Source organism: Lipophrys pholis (assembly GCF_963383615.2).
Source record: "Lipophrys pholis genome assembly, chromosome: 1".
Classification (NCBI taxonomy): domain Eukaryota; kingdom Metazoa; phylum Chordata; class Actinopteri; order Blenniiformes; family Blenniidae; genus Lipophrys; species Lipophrys pholis.
In genome coordinates this window covers 39,997,228-40,021,334 of record NC_137635.1, presented here as the reverse complement: position 1 = coordinate 40,021,334, position 24,107 = coordinate 39,997,228, and the positions used below count along the sequence as shown (strand labels likewise).

Here is a 24,107-nt window from a genome sequence, read left to right as displayed (position 1 = left end):
TGCACATGGAGGCTTCAGTATTGCTCCACAACATGAAAGACTTTAAAGGTGGATTAGATTCAACTAAATGTCATCAATGTTTTCACGGAGCGAACGGTCAAGTATTGGAAATATTCGTGGGATTAGCTGAACCATGTTCTGCACTGTTTGAGATCTGTGTAAATTATGCATGTTGTGTGAATATGGATTTTAATTTTTTAATGCTTTGCCTTTTTATGATTATGACTTTTGGGTGCTGCAGTGAACGCGAAAGACAGTATACCATGCGCAGAGGAGAGAGGCTGAGAATATAAGAAACTTGCTGCACTCATGTAATTTTAATAGAAAAACCGCAGCATGGGTCTACAATAAATCCTCAAGCACCACACACACAAAATCTGTGTGCACATGGATGTTTCTTATCCATACACAGAGTGGTGAACTGGACAGACTCCATAATTCACAAGTAGTTTGCAGGAGACAGTCGAGCTTTGTGGAGATGTTCTGTCATCCCTTCTTGTCAGCTTAACACTGCTGTCCCACAGAGCTAGTTTTCATTCCCTCCACCTCATCCTTGGCTCTTCATGTCTTCACTCCATGCTCTGTGAAATATGTATTTTCCCCCCTGAGCCCGAGAACTGATTTCTCATCTGCAGCCGGATAGGAAGACTCTCCAGAGCAGCAATTCTTTATTCCACCTGTCGCAGCAACAACTGAAGCACGCACAATCCCAGTCCAGCCAGCAACTGTAAAGCTGCGGATTTGACTGCCAGTTCATCATGTCAGAAGGAGGGGGGGGGGGGGGGTTGCTCAGAGACAACACCTGAAAATACAGTGCACATGGAGTGCGTCGGCCCTTTACCAGTCTGACAGAAACAGCCAGACCATTTTCTTTACCCAAAGAACAAAAGCAAATAACTTTTCACAAACTACAAACCCTTTTGGTGAAATTGAGCTTGCCAGGAAATTTGAGACTGAATTCAAGGACTATTGCAAAGCTCGAAATCAAATTCACTGTTGTAAATTCTCTCCAAAAACACTTACAAAACACGTGCAAACAAACAGTCCTCGGCTGATAGGGGACATTTACTAAGGATCCATTAAAAAGAGCAGAGACTGAACCCGACTGTCACACGGCATTATTTACATCAGTCATGCATGACGCATGCGGTCATGAACCGTCTTCTTCTCGCTCTTTTTTTAGTGTGAATCTAACTTGTTAAGAAGAGTTGTCCATCAGAGGATCCAGTGGGGAAAGCTGACCCAAGCCTGCTGGGAACTGAACTGTAGTTAATTAGTACACAAAGCTGGAGGGACAAAAGAGACTTAGCAGGGTGGAGGTGATAGGGGGTCTGTTTGGAAGTGGTGGGTATGTGAAGTTTTGGTGGTGGTGGAGGTGGTGGGGGGGGGGGTTCTTAAGTCTTCAGCACAGAGGGACTTCTGGGAGGAAACTTTGTATGTGTGTGTTCCTTTGCAGGGTGGGAGGGAGGAGGTGGTGTAGCAGTGGGAGCTGAGGCACACAGACGGATGAATTAGCGGTGTGAAGGGGAGCCTTGTCCCTGAGCTGAGAGCCACCACCAGCCAGCACACACACATACACTCTCTCCGCCGGAGCCCGTCAGGGGACAAAAGAGCGGGTGGGACTGGTATAAAAGGGCGTAAAGGGAGAGAGCGCAAGACAGAGTCTGCAAAAGGTCAAAGTATGACATGAACTAATGAGGGTCGGCAGTCTGTCAAGACACTGCTTTGGTGCTAAGATATCACTTTGATGAGTAGTAAACTATATCTCCTTTCATAATCCCCACTCCACTCTCTCAAAGGAAATCACTATATATATGAATATATATGCAATTCTACCCTGCAAAGCCCAACAAATAAGCAGAACTCAAAGCAATTAAAGAAGCAAGTCGACTCCGAAATCTTAAGTTTATGCACTTAAAAAGCTTTCAGAACTTGGACTTTTTTGGGGGATCATGTCCTACATGTTCCTCCCTCATCAGCCTCCTATAAACACCCATAAATTTATGCAGGTTCATTAAAGTTTTAATACTGAGCTCCTGAACTCCAGTCATCCTAAGTTCTTCTTTAATATGTTATCTTTCCTCATCATACTCAGTAGAGTCAAGGATTGCATACATAGTAGTCTTTTTATGCAGTAGAGATACTTTAAATCATAGCTTGGCGCATGTATTGGTTCGCACCCAACATAACGAGAGTGAAAACATACTTTTAGGTGATTATACTTATTGTGGGGGTTCAAATGTCATCAAAATGCATCAGAATGAATAACGAATGAATTGTCCTTCAAGTTATACTTAATATCTTTATTAATTTCTTTACATTTGAGGTTTTATAGTTTGTGAAATTATACTATAATCATAGTGAAATTGATCAAGTGGGCTCTTTGTTATGATTAATATTGTGTGCGCACAATTCTGATGAGCCAAAGTAAAATCCCTGGTTGTGTTAAAATCACAAGTGTAACTCGTCACAGATGTTTATTATGCCGTATCAGCCTCAAAGGCCACTCGATAACCCGCGGGAGGCGCTGTCTATCCATTGTTATCAAAGCTCGTATTGACGTTCTCCACCGATGCGACCACAGTCCATTTAATGCCACCATTGATCCGCGTTTTGCGGCGCGCAGAAGCGCGGCGCGGCGCGGCGCCCGGGCCGGGCAGAGCTGCTGCCTGCACGGACACACGGAGCTGGGCGGGCTGCTGGTGACCGCTTCAAGCACCGACAAACAAGCCAACCAACCAACCAACCTTCCTCCTCCTCCTCCTCCTTCTCCTCCTCCTCCCACCTCCTCACTCGCCTGTTCTCCACGCGCCCCCTCCCCCTCACCTGCTGCGTAAAAACACTGGAAAGCATTGAGGAGCGCGCAGGAAGCTGCGAGGGTCTCCCTTCACAATAAGTGCTACGGCTCGAGCCGTTTGATGGAAGTGATAATGAGGCATGAATTAAAAATGAGTTGTCTTATGTGGAGCTCGACAGCATCAGTGACTGACATCAAGGGATGAAAGCGAGCTGCTGTCACATCAATGATGGGGATCGGGTCATTTCCAGTTCCTTACACACTTACTGATGAGTTCCAAGAAGTGTGACTCACCTTTCACTCTCTACTGCTCATTATGGTTTCCATTCTTATTCTTACTTAGAAAGCTACAGCTGTCAATATAAATTTTTTAACAGGAATTTGGTGGATATTGAATTTTAGACTCCACTTCAGATATGTATTGATATACAGTAATCTGATAAGATAAGATAAGATAAGATATCCCTTTATTTATCTCGCATGTGGAGAAATTAGCAGTGGTACAGCAGGGTAGTACAGAGAAAGAAGCACACATAGCAGGAACTAAAAAAGAAAGCAGATAAAAATACAATATAATAGAAAAATATGCACACGGTGCCTATAAGTGAGGACATGTACAGAATATGGGGGGTGGATGTATTTTACATAGTAAATACGTTCTTATAGATTATTATAGTTATAGCACCACTTATTGCCCAGTTGGAGTGGAGTGATATTGTCCGGTGGTGGTGTGCAGTGGTCTACTGGGAGCAGGCTTGGTTGAAGAGTCTGACTGCAGCAGGGAGGGAGGACCGGCGGTATCTCTCCTTCAGACACCGCGGGTGGCGAAGCCTGTCACTGAAGGAGCTGCCCAGTGATGTGACGGTACCATGTAGGGGGTGGGAGACGGTCTCCATCAGGGATGAAAGCTTCTTCAACAAAAAAGCTTCTTCAACAATACCTAAGTTATCCTACTATCCAAAAATGTACCTTTAAAATAATTGGATAATAACTGGGTATGTGATATAAATATTCCAACTGTCATCAAATATTTAGCAACAAAAACAGAAACATATCTCGGTGAAAATAAGAACGTTGCCTCTTCTGCCCGTTTTCATCATTTATTTATCTTTTATAACTATACCTTATTGGTTTATGGTTTTTGTTTTTGTATTCAATTCTTTGACAAGGGCAGTGCTAAAGCAGCAGAAAAAAATGTTTAAACTGAATTTTTAAAATTTTATTTGCCAGCTTTTTAAATTGTCAATCTGAAACAAAGGTTTAGTCACAAGTTGATACATAAACAGACTAAATGCATACTAATTCCCAAGTTAATTGAACAAAGTAGAAAGAGAGAATTAAATGACAGGAACAACAAACATTGAGCAGTTTAAAGATAAGACAAGAGAGGTTGGGCCAAAATGTTTTGGACATGAGCTGACAAGAGCAGCCTGAACAGTCGACACCAGACTGGATCGATCCATGCTTTAATTTTGTTCACGCCAAATTCGAACCCTACCATCTGAATGCGGCAGCAGAAATTGAGACTTATCAGACAAGACAATGTTTTATTTCCAATCTGCTCTTGGTCAGTTCTGGAGAGCCTGTGTGAACCGTAGCCTCAGTTTCAGGAGTGAAATCCAGTCTTCTGCTGGTGTTTGCGAATCAGCTTCAACAGGTTGTGATCACACAGATGCTCTTATGCATACTTTGGAGTGGTTATTTGAGCAATTGTTGTGAGTTAGATTGTTACAGGTTTGAATCAAACAGCGAATAGATCACCTGTGGGTCACTGAACAAGACCTTTGACCCCATCAGCCCTAGTGTCACATCCTAGATCCTAGAAAGAGGATTGATATAAACAATAGCGTATGGTGAGTTTAAATCACCTTCTATCTATCTATCTATCTATCTATCTATCTATCTATCTTTAACATGTATACATGAGTTGCTGTCATTTGATTAGAAAGTATTTGAACATTTTATATATGTGAAATATTAGAATAGAGAAGGGGGCATTTAAAGTTTATTATCAAAAAAAAATCAAGAAGAAGAAGAAGAAGAAGAAGCAGAAGAAGAAGAAGACATGTCGTTATTGTGAAGGTCCAGTCCGGAAGTTGGATGTGTTGCCGTGTGTCTTGACGCTGCTGGGACCCCCCGCACCCCCTCGGTGTCTCTGTCCCACTGTTGCCATTCCGACGCACAATGCACGTCCCTCGCCGAGGAGCAACAGCCAGCCGGAGTTTGGTGTGAATCCTCGGCGGGCGCCTCTCTCCTCTCCCCGGCTCTCCATCCTCCGCTGCGGGAGCGCAGCAGCCCGGAGATGCGCCCCTGGACAGCGGCTGGATAAAGTCACATAAAGAGAATGGGACTGGGGAAAGGTTCGCAGTGTCGCGCTCCGGTAGCATCGCATTGACAGCTCCTCGGGAATAAAGGAGGAGCAGACGCTCGGTTTGGGGGATTGGTGCCGCGCGGGGCGGCGGGAGCCCTCTTCACCACTGAAGGCATGAGAACCGGGAGGGGAACAAAAAGCTCCGCTGCGGTGCTCCGTGTTTGAGTCTCCGTCCATCCATCCGTCCATCCGAGGGGCTCCAGTCTACACACCTTTATTCATGTTGCAAACGCCTGTTTTATGACAATGGATTACTTGCTGTGGGTGTGCAGCCTCGTTGTCCCCGCGGTCCTGGCTGTAGAAGGTACGTCGTTACATTTTGTCTCTCATTACTTTTGTCTCCCGCGGATGAACAATGGGCTGAATGGCTCATCCAATAACATCTGACAATAACGCACGCTTCTACCTGCCAGAATAATTAGAATCACCACAAGGAAAAACCGAGTAGGAGAAGGTAGTGCGTGTGTGTGTGGTTTTATTTTTTCTTTTGAAATCTGAATTACAATGAGGTCAGACCATCCCACCAGTTTCAATGCCACAACATTAATGTTTGCTGTCTCCATAGGATGAATGAGCTCTGCCAGACTCTATTCATGTTTGCTTTAATTAAAGCTGTTAATTTAAGCGCAGTGTTCAATGGTCTATTGTGCTGAGTATCAATCTAAGCTCTGACTGTAATCCATGTACACATGTATCAGCTCGCCCCAGTCCCTCTGTGTGTGGTGTGTTTGGTTTGTGTGTGTGATGACATCCCAGTGTTTCCATTGCGGCTGAAGGACTGCCCTGTTGCTATTGTCCTTGTTGTCACACCCACAAGCCCAGTGAGGATGCCCACCTGCCCCACCTTCCCTCCCCACTGGAGAGCTCTCACCATGGAGGCAGTACAGGAGGGGCGCCCCTCTCGCCGCCACTGTAAAATAAGAGCCACACGACTCCTCATATGATCCTCGTCTACACTGGCTGTTGGGTTCAAGGCACCAGTCAGCGCTGTGGATGCTTAAACAGCGCGGAGCGGATCAATCTCGGCCCCTGACGCGCCACAGGGACATGCATGTGAAACATATTAGATGACAAGTGTGAATTAAAGGTCAATGGCTTAACAAGTATGCTGCAGCCCCCGAAGCGCTCTCCATCAACAGGGGAGAGTGGCTCCTGGGAGAAGCCCACCCTTGCCCACCCCGCTGCTCCTTTCCTCTCTGAGCTGTGGCAACATTTCTCTGCTTTGCCTCCCCCTTTTTTTCCCTCCCCGTCCAATCTGCCTCTCCTGGACCGTGGCCAGCCTGATCCCTCATCAATTCTGGTGTCAGCAAGTAAATCAATGCAGCGGCAGCAGCACTCCCAAGTCCCAGCGGGCTCTCACGGTGAGACGATCAGCCCCGCTTCCACAGCCCGACCACTAACTGTTACTCAAAGCTCAGGGGTTAACTAATATTTGTCCTCTGAGGATAAACATGAAGGGCAGATCGGCGGACGGGTTGAAATGAGGTGGGAATGGAAGGTTTTAGGGTTGTTGTTTAATTAAATTTTTTTTTGTTCAACTTCCATGTCCTGTCATTTAGCCGCTTACTGAGTGGATTTCAACACATGGCTCATGGCTTGAATCTGGGATTTTATTTACTTATTTATTTATTTCAGTCTGGCAAGTGTTTGCGCATGGATGGTGCAAGCTGGAACGCAACTTGGTTTGTGTGCTTATTTACAAAATCTACAGTGATGACTTATCTCCAGATCTCACCATCACACTGCAGTAAAAAAAAAAAAAAACCTCAGCAATTGTGACGTTTTAATGTTGTAATACTCTCATTTACAGTCAACGTTTACTGTCCTCCTATTTTAAAAGCTCGTAAAAGAGATTGATAAAGGCATTTTATAAGGCAATCTGCACGATGTATATGTGTGATTTATTTTAAAAACATTCATTAGCACGTTTCCGGGAGAGTTCCCTATATGATCACACAGATTCATTCATGTTTTCCTGCTTTATTTACATCAGGATATCAACAGGAATAATTATTTGCTGACCCGTGAAAGCAGATGTAAGCAGCCCTGAAGAGAAATTGAATTAGGTCAGCTTGACTTGTTCGGAAACTGCTCATCAGGCATCAAACTGAGCATCACGCCGAACTATTCCAGTGATAGTCAGTCTGCAGAGAGAGAGAGAAACAAGCCCCCAAATCCAAATGAAGCCTCGCCCCGAAGGAGCCCAGGACCCCGAGTTTTTCAACACCTATTCATAGCCACGCATTTGATCATCCTACGATCGCCGATGATGATGTTTGAGCTGTTAATATTTCATATGTTTGCTTGTTGGCAGCGAGTGTCAACGTTGTACAAGGGGAGGCCTGCCTTTCATGATGCACCCGCTCTCACAAAGTGAATAAAACATTAGCATGTGTGCGCTCCTGTAGCGCACTGAGAATGCAGAGTTGTGTGGCATTTGGACTCCGGCAGGCGATGGGGCGGGGGCGGGGGGGGGGGATAAATGCCATGGGTGGTGATGCTCTAAAGTTCCCACTGAAGCATTGTTTTCTTACCCCAAGGGGCAGAATGACTCCACTGCTGCAGCAGTTTTATGGGGGGGGGGGGTCTGGATTTGAGTAATAGCAGTTAGGCCATCTCAGAGGCATTGTAAATTTCACAGGAAGGGGGGAGAACTGTGGAACAAATGGGATCTTTTTCAACCTGAACGGGTTTCTGGGAGTTTAACGGTAACACTTTGCTGAGGAGAGTTGTTGGCAGACGCAAACCTTCTTCATGCTGCATTTTTACTGTTTCAGAGCAACACATGAGCTGGGACTCAGATGTTAACCTCGGGGAGCTACAGTGTTATCCTCTCCTCTGCCTGCTAAGAATAGTTTTCATAAAGACGCCGTGATTCTTCAAAAATCTTTGTAGACAAATACTCCCTCCCTCGCTCCACGGGGAGGTCAGAGGTCCACCCCTACATCTGCTATGGCTTTGGTATCCAGCTTCATCGGGGTGCAAATCTGCTTACACGGGGGCTTGAGCCCAGCCTTTACAGATGCAGGCTGGTCACCCCACTGCCCCTGGCATGTGCGCGGTGTGAGGTGAAGCCTGTTTAAAGAGGCTCAGGTCTGCGGCGAGATGAGTTGTGAGTGATTCAGTCTGTTTTGCCTGCGGGCGCCGGGAGACGGGAGGAAGAAGGGCCGACGCACCGGATCAGACACTCCAGGGACGGGACTGAATCTGTGGATCAGCAGCTCGCAGTCCAAGAGTATTCACTCAGCTGTGTGCCGCTGCGGGCCGAGTGTAGCCAAGCGAAGACAACAGTCGCTGATTTCACTGATTAGTTCCTCCTCTCTGGCTCAAGTCGTGCTAATCAGTAAAACAACCTTGTTCACAAACGCGAATTTGAGCTCGACAACTGAAGTTATTAACTGCTGTCGCTCAGGCCTTTCCACATACAAATATGCAAGACTCGGAGTGCTTTTATAAACGAATAACAGCCCGGCTTTTGTATTTAAAGCTCCAAATATAAATGTGCATCAATTTTATGCAATGCTTATTCAATAACCTGCCGGTAAATGGGATTTCTATTGTTGAAGAAATTGGATGCAGCCATTTATGCCCTTTTAAATTCAAAGACTTTTACCTTTTGAAGCCCTTTTGATTTGTTTACTTTAAACGTTGGGCCCACTTCTCCCTTCTTTAAAACATTGTCATGTGTACATTAAAGGAATCCCATCAAAGCCTGCTAATCACAAGCTAAACCAATGTATGATTCCTTTGGCTCCCCTTAAAGAAATAATCGAGTTTATGTGATTAGCGAACGCCTAATGAATCATCATTTAATGATGTTTAATTTGTAGTTACATCATACATTAATATGTATGCCACCAAATTAGCTGGAATCCAGTTTCACAGAAACGAGCTTTCAGAGCTTTGATGGTCCATCAAGCATTAACTAATCAACATGAACTTGTAGAGACTTGATCGGTTCACAATGTTGAGCAATAGGAATTCATGAGACATTAATGATTAAATCATCATGAATCATGCTTGGAGATCCTTTTGACTTTGATGAGGGTTGAGGGAGCAAACGAACTGGTTTCACTCAAGATGAGGACTTAACTTTAAAACAAGTCATGAGAAGGTAAACTGATTCAACCTTTAAGAGAGAAAAGGACATCAGAGTTTGAAGGTCTGCAAGACTTCATCATCCATTCCCTTTGTCTCTGTTATGTGTTTTTTTTTTTTTCTCCCACCGTTCCTCTCATATTTACGGCGGTGTTCACGGCGGACACCAGAGGTTGCATTCTGGTGAAATCAGTCCGTCCACTTCTGCACATGAACAATTTTATCCTGCTTCACCAACCTTCTAAACCAAGCTAGGGCTCCTCTGTGCCTGATTTCAGCCAGTGACTTCCTACAAGACAGTCGTAAAATAGGTGTGATTTGTGTGTGTGTGTGTGTGTGTGTGTGTGTGTGTGTGTGTGTGTGTGTGTGTGTGTGTGTGTGTGTGTGTGTGTGTGTGTGTGTGTGTGTGTGTGTGTGTGTGTGTGTGTGTGTGTGTGTGTGTGTACGCATGTATGTGTGTGTGTGTGTGTGTGTGCGCACACACGTGTGTGTGTGTGTGTGTGTTCGCACTCCTGCTGTGCCAGCTCACTTGTTCACGTCTGTTGCACCTCCGTTACAACCAGCACCTCAGGTGGAATGACATGACCCCCTCCCGTATCCCACCGCCGCGTCGTTCACACAGACGGAGGGGCGTAGCAAAGGTGCAGCAGCCTTGAAACAAACTGGCTGCATGAAAGAGGGCCATTAAATGAATGGGTGGTTACAGCCTCCAAATGTTAACGTTCAGCAACTCTGAGGTTTGCAGAAAATGTAAAAAGGCAACATTTCCTTCAGGAAAACGCTGCTGTTGTATCTCAGTTTTTCATCATCACCTGCCTAATGGCTTATCAAGCGAATGGAATGACTCCCCTGGAAAGTGGAATAGGTAGATGCTCTAATAGCAAATTTCAATATTAACAACATAAAAGGTATTAGTACAACATACAATAATTTAATTAGCATTTTTCTTTAATTTGCCATTTGGTAGAACTCTGAACCGTTATCTCCACGGTTCAGCTGGAGTTTGTATTTTCCACAATTTTCAAGTATCCTTTTAGAAATTGTACTGATTAACAACAGTTCAAAAAAGAAACTTGGAGAGCATTTTAATTCATTTAGCTGCAAAGACGTTCTTATAAATAGACGTTCAAAGGTTACTTTGCATGCTCTTTTGAGAAAACGAGGAACGAATTAAGTTTCACAGCATAAACTTGTCATTTCTTAAAGGGGATTTTACACATTGTGTTTTTTTTTGTTGTTGTTTTTTTTACAACACACACACAACAGTAGTGATCAACTGTTTCCATTTACACACAAGTTGCATGCAAACTAAGAACTCGGAAGTCGGATTACTTGCTGTCGGTCTTGTGACGTGAACATGACCACATGAGTGGATCATCTGTGTGCCTTGAGTCTCGGTTGCACCTGTGTCTTTCTTCATCCTTGAATCTCTGTGGCACGCGGTTAAACAACAGAGCAAAGCAATTTAGCGTGGATATCTAGTGATCTATCCTGTTGAATGGACCGATCTCTGTTCCTTATCTCAAAGCCTGTGAAAAGGAGAAAAGTCGCTGGGGTTTGTTTAATGAACACACAGCACACACTGTAAACACCGCTCATACCTCTGGTTCAGCAGCTACAGATGGACGCCTGATCTCTCTGTGTAATCAGACTATTCAGAATATTGATGCACAGAAAAACCAAGGACACGGTGTACTGTAACTGCACTGTCTTCAGCCCGCCACCAGAACAAAGCCATGTTTCTTCTGCACAGGACACGCTATTTGTTTTAGCCTCTCACACCCTCATTTGGCGCCGTTATCAACAACTTGTGAGCAAATGGTGCACAGCAGGCGTCGTGTCGTTGAGTCTCCGCGAAGAAAGTGTAATTGTTTCAGTAATTGCGTGCAAACAACAACAGGACAATGTGAGCCAGCGTGGCCACAGCTGCATATTGAGAACCTGGCGAGGGCCGAGTTCCTCTGAGGTGTGAGGATCTTGCCGGACCACCTCTCAGGCGACACCTGACTGACAGTAGTGTGACTCCAGCGCTCATTGATCCTTGTTTATTCCCCGCATGTCCTCTGATTGTGTGCCTCGCTCTCACCTCCTCCCTGTGAACAGCCAGGTGAGGAAAACATCTGCTCGGATCACGTCTTGACTCGCATCTGACAAATCTGAGTTGAGCGACGCAGCGAGCGTGACATAATCAACGTCATTGTGCTTATGCGACCCCTCAGAAGCAGACGGGAGTCAAGAGAATAGTTCCCTCTGAAGGCATCCAGGATGATGCTTTGTTCTTAGTCCCACAAATGAATATTGAAAGAAGTGCATTTGTGCCAAAACACACTGACAGAGAAAGCCTTAATTAGCCGACTTCAGAGATATGCCACCATTGTCAGCTCTTTCATAAACTGAGCGTATGTAGGTGGAGGGTTATAAAAGAGAGCGAGTGCAAGTTTTACCTGGCTCCTTTGTTGAGCACAGGGAACTCATGTGTGGTCCTTAATGCTGTGCAACAATTTGGGTTTTCTTTCCTCACACCGTTTAATTCCAGTTTGTGAACCTTCCTCCTACTCTTAATTTGCAGAAACCCTTATGGACAGTCGGTGGGCTACCACAGAGCTGGCTTGGACCACATTCCCAGAGAGTGGGGTGAGTTAATGTGCGCTTATGTTTAGTTTTTGTGTGTTCTCTCTCTCTCTCTCTCTCTCTCTCTCTCTCTCTCTCTCTCTCTCTCTCTCTCTCTCTCTTTCTCAGAACTCTTTAACAGCATTTGTTCCATTTGCTTGTTAATAGAGCCCAGTCTGCCTTGAACAGCACACCTCCTGCTGTTTTATATCTTTGTTTTTGCAGTGTATGTTTGCTTTCTTAGATACCATAAAGCCAATGAGAACCACACTGTGTGACACTGTGTGGAAGAAATCAAAGATTTCAGTATTTAGACCGTGTTAAAAAGCTTGACGGAGTGCGTCAAATCCCTGCAAATTGTACTCTAAACATACGAATGGGCAAACATGCAGCAACATGAGGCAAAACCCCACAGCGTGTGAGGACTATTAGGTAGGCTTTACCTTGCATGTCTCCCCAGGATAGAGGGCCTGATAATTGCAAGCATGTGTCTGTGTCTTTTATAATATGGGCCCATAAGCGCATTACAGGCCGAAATTAAGGTTTTTGGCTGATACCCCCTATAGGAATTGTGAGAAAATAAAACAACATGAATTTGACCCCAGGGCTAACAGCCTGACAGACCTCCCCCACACCCGGCCAGTGTAATTTGTCTTCGCTACGTGAGCGCAAAGTCAGTCAATGGAAATGGTGGGTTTCCATGGAAACGATCCTCGGCAGCCCCGGCTCCTTCCCTTGCCTACAAGGGCCGGCTCTAAATGTCCTAGCACCCATGAAGTCATATGTCACAACTGGCGAGGCAGCCCCTCTCCTCATGCCTGACAAGCCCATACGTTCAGGGGCCAGCAATTATCATATTTGTCAGGTAGTGCATCAACGTGTTGCCGGTGATTTACGACATCTAATGCTGACTCGTGGGCTCATCGTTTGGGAATAAATTGCATAGGAGCTCAGAGACGTGAGATGAGTTATGCATTATTTTCTTCCAGTTGAAATAATCAATTTCTTGGAGGCTCATTTGTTATGGAAACGAAGCATTCAGTCCAATGGGGAATTAGGAAAGAAAAATCAAAAAAAGATTGACTCCTCACAAGGTTATTTCCTAATGGACTAAATTTATTGACCGATGCCACCATTTATCAGAGCTTCTAATGTTAGTAACCACATACAAACACCACTGTTAACAATATACCATAACACTTTGCATTATCCTAATTTGTCATACGTAAACACATAAGGACTCTTCATGTCTTATTTGTACTTAAATCACTATTTCCAGAGCTTCAAGCTATTAAAAGATATCAGTCTGGCAGGTATATAAACGACAGGAGATGCAAATATCTGCACTCGTGCTTTACGTGTAGGCACGAGAGGATATACTGTCCATGATATAGCCTACGTAACCTGAAGTGCTCAGGAGTGCCGCTATGGTGCAATCACGCTGAAAGCATTGCGTTTAGATGGCTGTTTTAATAAATAACTCCCTGTTTGCATTATAGATATGCTTTTACAGATAACAAATTTATGTGTTATAGAGACCAAATCTCCTCTTGGGGCTGTTTGGATCACATTGCAACAGATAGAGATGTTCTTCCTATGAGGGTGTCTGCAGTTTGTTTAATAGCCACTGAAGGTAGACTTTGATAAAGCTCCATGACTAATGCATTTGTGATGATCCGAGCTGCAAAATGTCCCTTTTTTTTTTTTTTTTCCTCCAAACCTCCAGCTCCTGATCGACATCAGAACCAAACAGTCGTAATGCGTGAAATGTGTTTTAATGGGAAAAATGTCTTCTATTAATAGTCCATAATGATTGGAATTTTCTGAATGATTCATGCAATTAGAAGCGTTTTAGCAGCGAATTATTCCTCACAGGCCACGAGTACACAACACAATGCACGGATGTGTGTCCGTGTGCATGTGCTGTGGTTTTGTAATCTGCTCGCACCAGACGTTGCTGTTTTGAAGATCCTCTCCGCTTCAATGGTCTGCATTGGGATTCACTGCGTTTAACATGTGTTAGTATTAATTAACAGTGAGCTTCTGTTGTGGATCCGTCATTGCTGAATGAGAAGTAGAACTGTTTTTGCAATATGAATACGTATGATTAGATAATCAATAAAAAAGTTGTCCTCATTTAATTCTTAAACCCATTTCTGTCTTCATCAGTTGTCCGTGGTGCATTCAAGCATCAGTTTCTCTTTATCTCTTCTGTTCTTAGTGTGTTTCACTGTTTTTTGTTTTGCGCAGTGGGAGGAGGTCAGCGGCTATGATGACTCCATGAGCCCAATCAGAACCTACCAGGTGTGTAATGTCCGACAACCCAACCAGAACAACTGGCTGAGGACTGATTTCATCCCCCGAAAGGGTGTGCTGCGAGTTTACGTGGAGCTCAAGTTCTCCGTCCGCGACTGTGCCAGCATCCCCAATATCCCCGGCTCCTGCAAAGAGACCTTTAATCTGTTTTACTACGAGTCAGACGGGGACACGGCGACAGACACCAGCCCACTGTGGAGGGAAAACCCCTATGTAAAGGTGGATACCATTGCCCCAGATGAGAGCTTCTCTCTGCTGGAGGCCGGAAGGATCAATACCAAAGTGCGCAGCTTTGGGCCTCTCTCCAAGGCCGGCTTCTACCTGGCCTTCCAGGACCTGGGAGCCTGCATGTCTCTCATCTCAGTCAGGGTTTTCTTCAAGAAGTGCTCCACTACCATCGCCAATTTTGCTGTGTTCCCTGAGACCGCCACAGGGGCGGAAGCTACTTCCCTGGTGATTGCTCCAGGAGCCTGTGTGACCAACGCCATGGAGGTGTCCGTCCCTCTTAAGCTCTACTGCAACGGGGACGGCGAGTGGATGGTTCCTGTGGGCTCCTGCACCTGCGTGGCTGGCTTCGAACCTTCTGCCGACAGCACTCAGTGCCAGGGTATGTGTATTTAACAGACATTTGGACTTTTATTTAACCAAAGCTCCTTTATATGCTTAGTGCAAGTCACCTCAGTCTGTGCCCTCTTCTCTGCATTTATTGTGTGGCTCCTGAAAGGGGGTGAAGGAGGGTGGAGGAGAGTATGAATTAATGAGGTGTTGCAGCAAGGAGCCGCATACAAATATGGTGTGAGGGGGACAGAAGAGAGAGAGAGAGAGAGTAAGATAGTGGAAAGGCACAAAACAGAGAGCCAATAGATTTGCACGAGGAAAATGCAGATAATAGAAGGGAAAGACGAAGTCCAGGGAAGAGTGATATGAACAGAGGGGGAGAGATAGCGGGAGCTAAAAGGCGTGAATCGCAAAAGATGGAGCAGAAACAGCAGCTCAAAGCAGAAGAATGAAAAGGAAGGGAGGCTGCAAGGAGTCAAACACAGACCAGCGCAGCTTCCTCTCACCTGGGCGTGAGAAATGGTGTCTAACACGTGCTGGAGAGCTCATTCGTTGCCATTTGGCTGCTCAAGGTTAAAAGCTTGCCGCCAATGCCTGATAAAAAGCTCTCCAGGGCTTCAGCCAGCGGTTGCGATGAGGAAGTGTAATTTCCTCCACGGCCTCCCGTTAGTTAATCTACAGGCGGCCACACTCATTAACACCATTCAGACCAACGTGAGCCAACACTGCCACACTAACATTAATCACTCAGACATTTCATTTCTTACCTCAGTCCCGCCACTCGCTCGCAGCCAAATGCTGCATGAGGAGAGGAGAGGAGAGGAGAGGAGAGGAGAGGAGAGGAGAGGAGAGGAGACGACGAGGAGACGACGAGGAGAGACAATAGAAGGAAAAGAGGAAAAATCATTGTGCCCTCTCAAAGGGGTTAATGGATTGAAGGAAGGGTGATTCAGCACCCTCTCAAAAAGAAGTGGGGAAAACAAACAAATAAAAGAAAATGACGACGCACTGTGTAAAAGGAGGAAAAATAAATCAGATCAGACTGTAGAGCCTAAAGTTCTCTGTGAATTATGAGAGAATAAAGTACATTTTCATCTTAGATTCTTTGGCATTTTTTGCAGCTGTGGAGCCATTAGCTGTGCTGATTTTTCCTCAAAGTGCCATTGTTGGGAATTAGGGTGGTTAAGAGTTTAAACTAAAAGACCACTTAGCCAAACCAGTTAATCACACTTTGTCTTTCTCTCTGTATTTTGCTGACTGGCTTTTTATGAGCCATCACGCTGACACGACAGATGTTTGCCAGAGACCCCACTTTTACACCAGCGGTCAGGAATGTGGCAAACAGTAAAAACGGGGGGCTCTGGAGGCTGATAGCGCCAGACCTTTTGCCTCTAATCCCCTTTATCTGGATCCTTCTTTAGTCTGGGCTTATGCAGGTTTATCCTTAAGACTCCATATCAGCCAACCTTCAGTATGACACTTTGGAATTCAAATGAATCACTTGGACACATCGCCGTAAGATTGCCGCACTTTGTATACATTCATAATAACTTTGCTGGGCTAATTTGCGTCTGGTCGGAAGTCCCGTCATTTGAATTGATTCATCGGTGCGTTCATCCTGCGTGCATGTGACGGCCTTGTTTGTATTCAGCATCGTGGTTCGCAGAACTGAGGACCGAGCAGACACTGATTGATGGGTTTAGGGTGTATCCCTTTTCTCCGAAGCATTCTCCATCCCTGTTTGTCTGACAACGGCAATCTCCTGTCAGCAGTCCGTCTTCATCTTTATCCTCCTTTTCCTCCTCTTCAACGCGAAACTTTGCTGTCATCCCGACTCTCTTTTTAGGGAGATTAATGTCACAGAGTAGAGGGAGTCAAAATGAAAGAGCAGATGCAAATGTATAGATAAGCCCTCACGCCTTAAGTGTTTGCTATTTCTCATGTACATATCAGCATTTCCTCCGTAAATATTAAGCTTCGCAGGTGCTTCGCAGCGACGGCTTTGTACGCTGTGACAGTTGTGACAGCCGCTGGTCTTTCAGATAAGTGACAGCGCACTGTTGTTTTGTTTTGTTTTCCCCAGTTGTTGTTGTTTTTTTTGTTTTTTTTTGTGGTTTTTTTTCTTATTGTTCTTTTTTTTCATTCTGTCTCCCACTCATCCAGCTTGCATCCCTGGGACTTTCAAATCCAAATTCGGAGAGGGCTCGTGTGCACCCTGCCCGTCCAACAGTCGCACCAGTGCACGAGGAGCCAATATTTGTCCCTGCCAGAATGGCTTCTACCGTGCTGACAGCGACCCCCCTGACTCTGCCTGCACCAGTAAGTCACCCTCCACTGCACAGACGGGGGGGAAAAAGTCGTTTTGAAAAGTTACAAGAGGGCTCAGGTATCATACAGTGGAATGTTTTTTTTGTTGTTGTTTTTTTGTGCAAAATCTACACACACTTTTTTTTCTTAGTGTTTTTTTTTTTTACTTGTATTTTCTGTAGGCACCAGAAATATGTTTTTTTTCCCTGCTGTGATGGTTCCTTTTATATCGCGCTCCCCAGCCGGTGGAAATATTTGGTTTTGATGGATGATATTGTCGTTTCATGGGAAATGTGTGTGCAAGCACTAAAATAATTCCAATGTACACACAGGCAATTAACCAGCTGGAGGGCAGACACTGCATTTAGCTCGTTGAGTACTGTTTAAGTACTGCATGACTCTTGTCATCATTCAAATGAGAGCTCTGTTTGTGGGGCTGTTGTGAGTTTTGACAGTCTGGTTTTTTGCTGCTGTCACCACACCTGGACACACAAAAGAGAAATACACAAACACAGCAGTGTGAGAGCTGGGGATGACTCAGCAGATGTTGAATATGACTGCATTAATATACCGGGGTCTGTCTCAAGTCATGCTCTTTCGATACTTGTAGTTGCTATTTTCAATGTTTAAGTGCCGTCACTCTAAAATGCCAGCATGTAGGGTGCTACACGACCCCGGATGTAACACTCATACACTTAGCAGTGCTCGACTGTGGAGAACGCTGCATGCTTCTTCACACTCCGTGGTTGCCATTTTGGCTACATGGCATGAGGAGAAGAGCTGCAGCTGCTGTGAAGCCAAACATCTCACAGCAAAAATGGAGGACGTGTCCTCGATTCATTCTCAAAGGCCAGGGGCTGGAGGAGGTGGGCGGCAACATATTTTAATCTGAGGATGGAAATTCATTCCTCAGAAAAGGTCATTAGTCGGCTGAACATTAAATACAAAGACAAGGTTGATGAGTTTTGTCCCCCAAAAAAAATCACTTTATGGCTCAAAAACCTACATTCATATTATATTTTAGAGAAAGCTATTTAACATGACATGCACGTTAATGTACTAGCATGTTGTGTAATCCCTAAATGTTTATTCCCAGATTAAGATACGACTGACTTTTTGCAAAGATCAGTCACCTAGTTGCAGCAGAACATTCTCTGTTTTCTAAAACATACTTTCCTTCAGAATCCGTATTATGAAAAGAAACAGCCATGAATACACCTCACTAAACAAGGTCTGTTGTCATGCAACAAAACACAATTTGCATTGTTGTAATATAATTGAAGGTTTGATCTCTGTGTTGGTCAAGAAGAGGAGATCCATCCTTCCATCCATCCATTTTGTATGTGCAAATCTTTTTTTCTGTATTACTTGTCATGGAGAATCAGTTTGAAACTTCATCTATCCATTTTCTTTTCATTCAATCATTTTCTATACCTCTTTATCCTACTCAGGATATGTCATTATGTCAACAATGTCATTATCTTTTATTTGATAAACCCAGTCATCTACCTAAGTATATGTACTTAAGTACTGCAGTTAGGTACACTTAAAAGGTACTTGTACATTACTTTGGTATTTCCCTTTGATGTTCCCTTAAACCTCTATAATTCCGGGGGAAATATTGTTCTTTCTGCTCACCTGCATTTATATTACCGTTTCAGCAGCTTTCATTAGAAGTTTAAGAGACTTGATACAAAAGGTAAACTGATTATAATTTGACACATTTCAACACAGTTGAAGATTGAGTGAAGGATTCACAGCCTTTCTGCCTTTTACAGAAACTACAGTATTTAGACCTTTTTTTTCCATTTATCCATTCATCTTCTATACTGCTTCATCCAGCTTAGGATCATGGGGGGACTTGAGCCAATCTTGAGCCAATCCCAGATCATCAACCATCTGATGACACAACCCCCCAGCTAACAGCTCCCGTCATTACAAGATGACTGGAGGAGAAGCATCTTCGGATGTATGCTATCACCGTAGGGTGAATCCTGTACAGGTTACCATTCCACCATAGAGAAACAGAAAGTCACACATACTTTACATTCACACCTATGTGCAATTTAGAATCACCAGTTAGCCATCACTTCTTAGACTTTAGGGTTAAACCAGGGTTTCTGGAGAAAACCCAGACACGCTCAACCAGATCATGAAAGTCAACTCTTCACAGAAAATTCCTCAAGTTTAGTCTCAAACTCTGGATGTTCTCGCTGTGGGGTTAGAGTGCAGACCACTCCATTGCCATACGGCCCTACTGGCTTAACCAGGCTTTGTACTTTCAGTGGGAGAGATGCTTGTTCTGGTTCGGCTTCACAATCCCACAGTAAATCACTCACCAGGAGTGTGAGGTGGGCCTTCACATGCTTGTGCGTGCAGGAATGGAAAAAGTCTCTTCACACAATCAGCCACATTTATCCATTTGAAATCCACACCTACTTACACACCAATGGTGTCCTCCCTCCACTGGGAGCAACTGGGGGTTCAGTGTCTGGCCCATGGACAGGTGGTGATGGGAATCAAACCTCTAACCTCGAGAACATTTTTTATAGTAAATTTAGTTTCTTTTACCGATCAAGTAGTGACGAGGCTCATTTCAATCAAGAATTGATTTCACAATACAGAAATCAACATTGGAGAAAGAAAAAAAAAAGAAAAAAGTAGCCTCCATTGCTTTCAATGAAATCAGTGCCAAACTGAGGGCTGACTTGCTTTGAATCAGTGAACAGGAGCTATTAAACGTTGTCTGGAAGCCTCTGCCCTCCTCCCTCATCATAATGGAAACACTTTTTCAAGTATTGCAACATGACCAACACCTTGTCAACACAAATCTTCAAGCAACAATGTTTGTGAACTTGTTGGCAGCACCTCAGTGAAGCCGACTTGTTATTGCATGCCATTTGAACATAAGAGTTATAAAGCTTGGAAGTTGTTTCCATAAATTTCCAACTTCCTATCAAACATGAGACGTTGTGCACATGGCCTGCACAAAGATGCTGTTTACACTTCCTTACACAGATATTTTGAAAGTTCATACTTGGGTTGAACTTTATAAATGGTAAATCTGCAGCTGGATGTCAACACTTCAAATGGGAATTGTGCATTTGGTGGCAGGCGCTCCGGTCTGGGGCTGACCACAGAGCCGGTGCTTGCTATACACGGACAACAGGCGTCTGAGAGAAGTACCAGCAGTCATGCTGATGGAGAGCGACATGTGCTGCTTTGACCGTGTAAAGTCAAGCCCCAGGGGCCTTTCGCCACGTTAAATGACACACACGGCCCGCAACTGTCTTCCCCAGATCCTCGTCACAGGAACACTGTGGACTCTGACACTGACCAGTGCGCACAGACAGGCGGGCAGGGACACAAGCACCACCTTCGACTAAACATGCAAACACACAGGCCTGACAGCTCTGTCCCTGCGGTCTGTCAGAGCTTGTGCCAGGCAGCCTGTGCTTTGTGGTGGAAGCTGTGTGTTGCACAAGAGAGGCTCAGCCAGTCAATGGCTGGCAGCTTGGGCTCAGCGTGTGTTTTAGATGGGTGTCCAATTAGAAGAACCTCCACTCTGAACTGTGTCTGCCTAATTAGAAAGGACAGGGCGAGTGAAGCCCAGCTCAGGGCGAGCCAGTGGAAGAGCTGAACTCCACGGACAGGCAGTTTTTGGCTGTTAAGTGCTGATAGCCTGGAAGCCTCCCTCCTCCTTCTTCTCTCTCTCTCTCTCTCTCTCTCTCTCTCTCTCTCTCTCTCTCTCTCCCTCCCCCTCCCTCTGTCTGCTGTGAGACAGGTTAGACTTTCTGCTGCTGGAAGCTTCGAGGCACGGCTCCTCACTCCACTCGCTGTAATGGGATGAAAAGCACATTCGCTGAGCCGATCTTTGTAGCGCTCCTCAGTGGTTATCATACGTTATCCAGGTTTCAAACACTCTTCACTCAAAATGCAGCGCCGCTTATTGAAACATGGCGGCCTTGGGTTACACTGACACGAGAACACGAATTTATATCAGCAGCAGATTAGCCAAGTTCCATAAGCACCCAAAGTTATGCATGGGAATGGACTGTGGAGGTGCTTTTTATGAAGAATAATATTACAGAGTGACCCTGGTGTTCTGCTTGTGTATTAAACATTGTATTTAATGATGTTCCATGATGGATGATAGCTTTCCCCTGACTTCATGATTCATTCTCCATTCTTTGAGTTTCTCGGGGAGGAAATTTACCACATTTATTTGTGTGAAAGAACAAAAAAAGAGCAGGATTATACTCCCAGCCTAGTTTTCTATGCTAAATACTTCCCCTTGTCCTCCTAGAGAGCTATTAAAATATTTATCCACCATTGGGAGGATAATGTCAGCACTGAATAGGGAACATGACTAAAGCCTCACTTGTGTGTTTTTATACTCTGCCTGCAGTGCCCACCTTCCTAAACACCTACATGTGTGTCTGTGTTTGTGCAGCTATACCCTCAGCGCCTCGCAGTGTCATATCCAGCGTGAACGAGACCTCGCTGTCCTTGGAGTGGGAGGAGCCCGAGGACACGGGTGGGCGCAGTGACCTCGTCTACAACGTTGTGTGCAAGAAGTGCCTGCGGGACCGGAGTCCGTGCACGCGCTGCGACGACAACGTGGACATCGCTCCTCGCAGGCTGGGCCTGAGGCAGAGGAAGGTGGTGGTGAGGAACTTGCAGGCGCACACGCGCTACAGCTTCGAGGTGCAGGCCGTCAACGGGGTGTCTGGGAAAAACCCCGTCTCGCCCAGCTACTCCACCGTCAACATCACCACCAACCAGGCCGGTTAGTAGAAGATCTGTCAATGACACAGGATGTGTCCACAAGTTAATTCATAGAGGAGCTGCAATCAATAGCACTTAACATCACGATGAAACAGGCTGGTTAGGGGATCTTACATTCAGTCAATGTCAATGAGTGTCTTAATGGGTTTTTAGTATCTAAAGCAGTACCAACACTGAGGGTAAACACTGTTGAACAAGCTCATTGAAAGCGACAGATGGACAAACTCAGCTGGAGCGCTGCTTCTCTGTCAGAGCGACAGAAACAGCAGATAAAGTATACTTAATATCTCCACCGTCAGCATTCGGCACACTGTCAACCAAGCGTCTTCTGTTACATCACTGACAATGTCACCTTTCAACAGATCCACTTAATATTTGCAGCGTCATCATCAACCAAACTCCAAACTGCTCAGCACCTTTCCCGGACTGTAATTACTCTTCCAGTTAACCTGCACTTAATCCACCTTACTGCAGTTTATGAACCCGGCACAATGACTGTCAATTGAGTCCCTTTTCAGGCCTCACAAATCAATAAACTGCAGAACAGTGAAGGTGAATCTTAAATCGTTCCAGGTGTAGAATTTTGAATAATAATTATCTCACCGTGATGGTTTGCAGCTCCAAATGAGAATTTCTTGGCAGTTTACGTCAGCGAATACAGTAACTATCCAGCAGCAGTTGAGTTGAACCCTCCACTCTCTCATGTTCCCCCCCACAGCACCTTCAGCAGTCCCCACTGTCCACCTGATGCGCTCCACCTCGGACACTCTCAGCCTGTCGTGGCTGCCTCCTGAGAAGCCCAACGGGGTCATCCTCGACTATGAGATCAAATACCACGAGAGGGTAAGCTTCGATTGTCTTCTTCTTCTTACCTTAGTCTTGTACGGGCAGGAGAAATATGAGGTGCTGAATAATATTTAGATGGGCTGTGTGTGGGGAAGGGGTTAAGATTTCTATTGTTGGATTTTAAATCCTAGTCAGCAACTGGTTAAGTGTGCGATGCATCATTAATATTGACCAAATTGCAGTGAAAAGCCCTGCAGATATGGTCGTTTTATACACTTTGATGGTCAATTTGTGACCTTCAGACTCTGCAGACTCTGCGTTAAAAGACTGGAAGGGACTCAGTCGGCTCCAGCGAGGTCAACTTAACTGAAAAGGTCATGATTTCTAAGCAGACATAAAACACTGCGGAGCATTTTGTGCTCGCTGCGGAGAATACCTTGAAAGTTTCAAAGCAGTTTCATGTCCCTATCCGTTAAACCTCCATCTCAGCAATTGCAATGCAAATGGTAGAATTAGCCCATTCATGTACAAAAGTAATTTGCATGTATTTGACAAGCTTTTCTAGATGACTTCACATTGAATCATGAGAAAAGTTGATCCAGCTTCTGCTTATTGCTGGACAGCCTTTTTTTTTTTTTTTTTTTTTTTAATGAGCTTAAAAAGTTAATGCAAATACAAATTCATTTTTAGTCACCACCTCTCCTCCAACCTCACTCTCATTACCCGTGGCTTATTACATAATTGACTGACTTTGGCTTGATTTAATGAGATGAGGTAAAAACCTGGCATGTGTATCTATTCATGAAACACTAGCTGGCTTTTAATGTCCCACCTACAAACTCAGGTCTCTGTAAGAGTTACAAGACACAGAGGACGGGACGTTAAATTCAAGTAGGGGAGACCAGTAGAGAGTTTTACAGATTTAAGCCTTTTTTATAGCATTTTTTGTGGGGTTTTGTTTTTTGGGGGTTTTTTCTTATAAGGTTGGTTTACAACCATGTTAGTCCAGACTTGTAAAAAACATTCTTATATACATTTTTTTTTTTTAAAAACAACTCGCAGAAATCAAATGTTCTTAAAAGTAATACTTAGAAATTTACCTCAAATGTTGGATACAACATTCAGATTATGTAAATAACATGCGAGACTTAATTCTCAGACATCAACATCATTGCTATTATTTACCTGATAAACTTTATATTAATGACGAATAATTGTTGGCATTCAGGTTGGTTCAGTGATGCAGGCCTGTGTGGAGTTTGCATGTTCTTCATTGGCCGTGTAGCTTTTCTCCTACTTGTTGTCACGATGTGAAGACGTCCATGTCGCCCAGTGACTCCAAAATGGCCACAGGTGTGAACGTGTGCGTGACTGACTGTCTGTCTGTCCGTGTTAAGCCCTGTGGTGGACGGGTGACCCGTCCAGGGTGTAACCTGCCACTCATTGTGATGTGACTGGGACAGGATCCACGACCTG

General features: G+C 44.7%; 1 protein-coding gene across 2 annotated transcripts in view; it reads left to right on the top strand.

The window, feature by feature from the left end:
• Positions 1 to 4,945: 4,945 nt before the first annotated feature.
• The window catches only part of ephb3a (eph receptor B3a), a 36,328-nt gene continuing 17,166 nt past the window's right edge, over positions 4,946 to 24,107 (top strand). Inside the window, exons 1-6 of one of the 2 annotated variants that reach the window (XM_080487370.1) lie at positions 4,946 to 5,472; positions 11,836 to 11,900; positions 14,127 to 14,799; positions 16,914 to 17,069; positions 21,511 to 21,846; positions 22,564 to 22,688. In XM_080487370.1, the coding sequence (XP_080343496.1) occupies positions 5,409 to 5,472; positions 11,836 to 11,900; positions 14,127 to 14,799; positions 16,914 to 17,069; positions 21,511 to 21,846; positions 22,564 to 22,688 (1,419 nt within the window). In that variant the 5' untranslated portion in view covers positions 4,946 to 5,408. The remainder of the gene's footprint in view (positions 5,473 to 11,835; positions 11,901 to 14,126; positions 14,800 to 16,913; positions 17,070 to 21,510; positions 21,847 to 22,563; positions 22,689 to 24,107) is intronic. The other variant, XM_080487371.1, reaches the window with a different exon arrangement.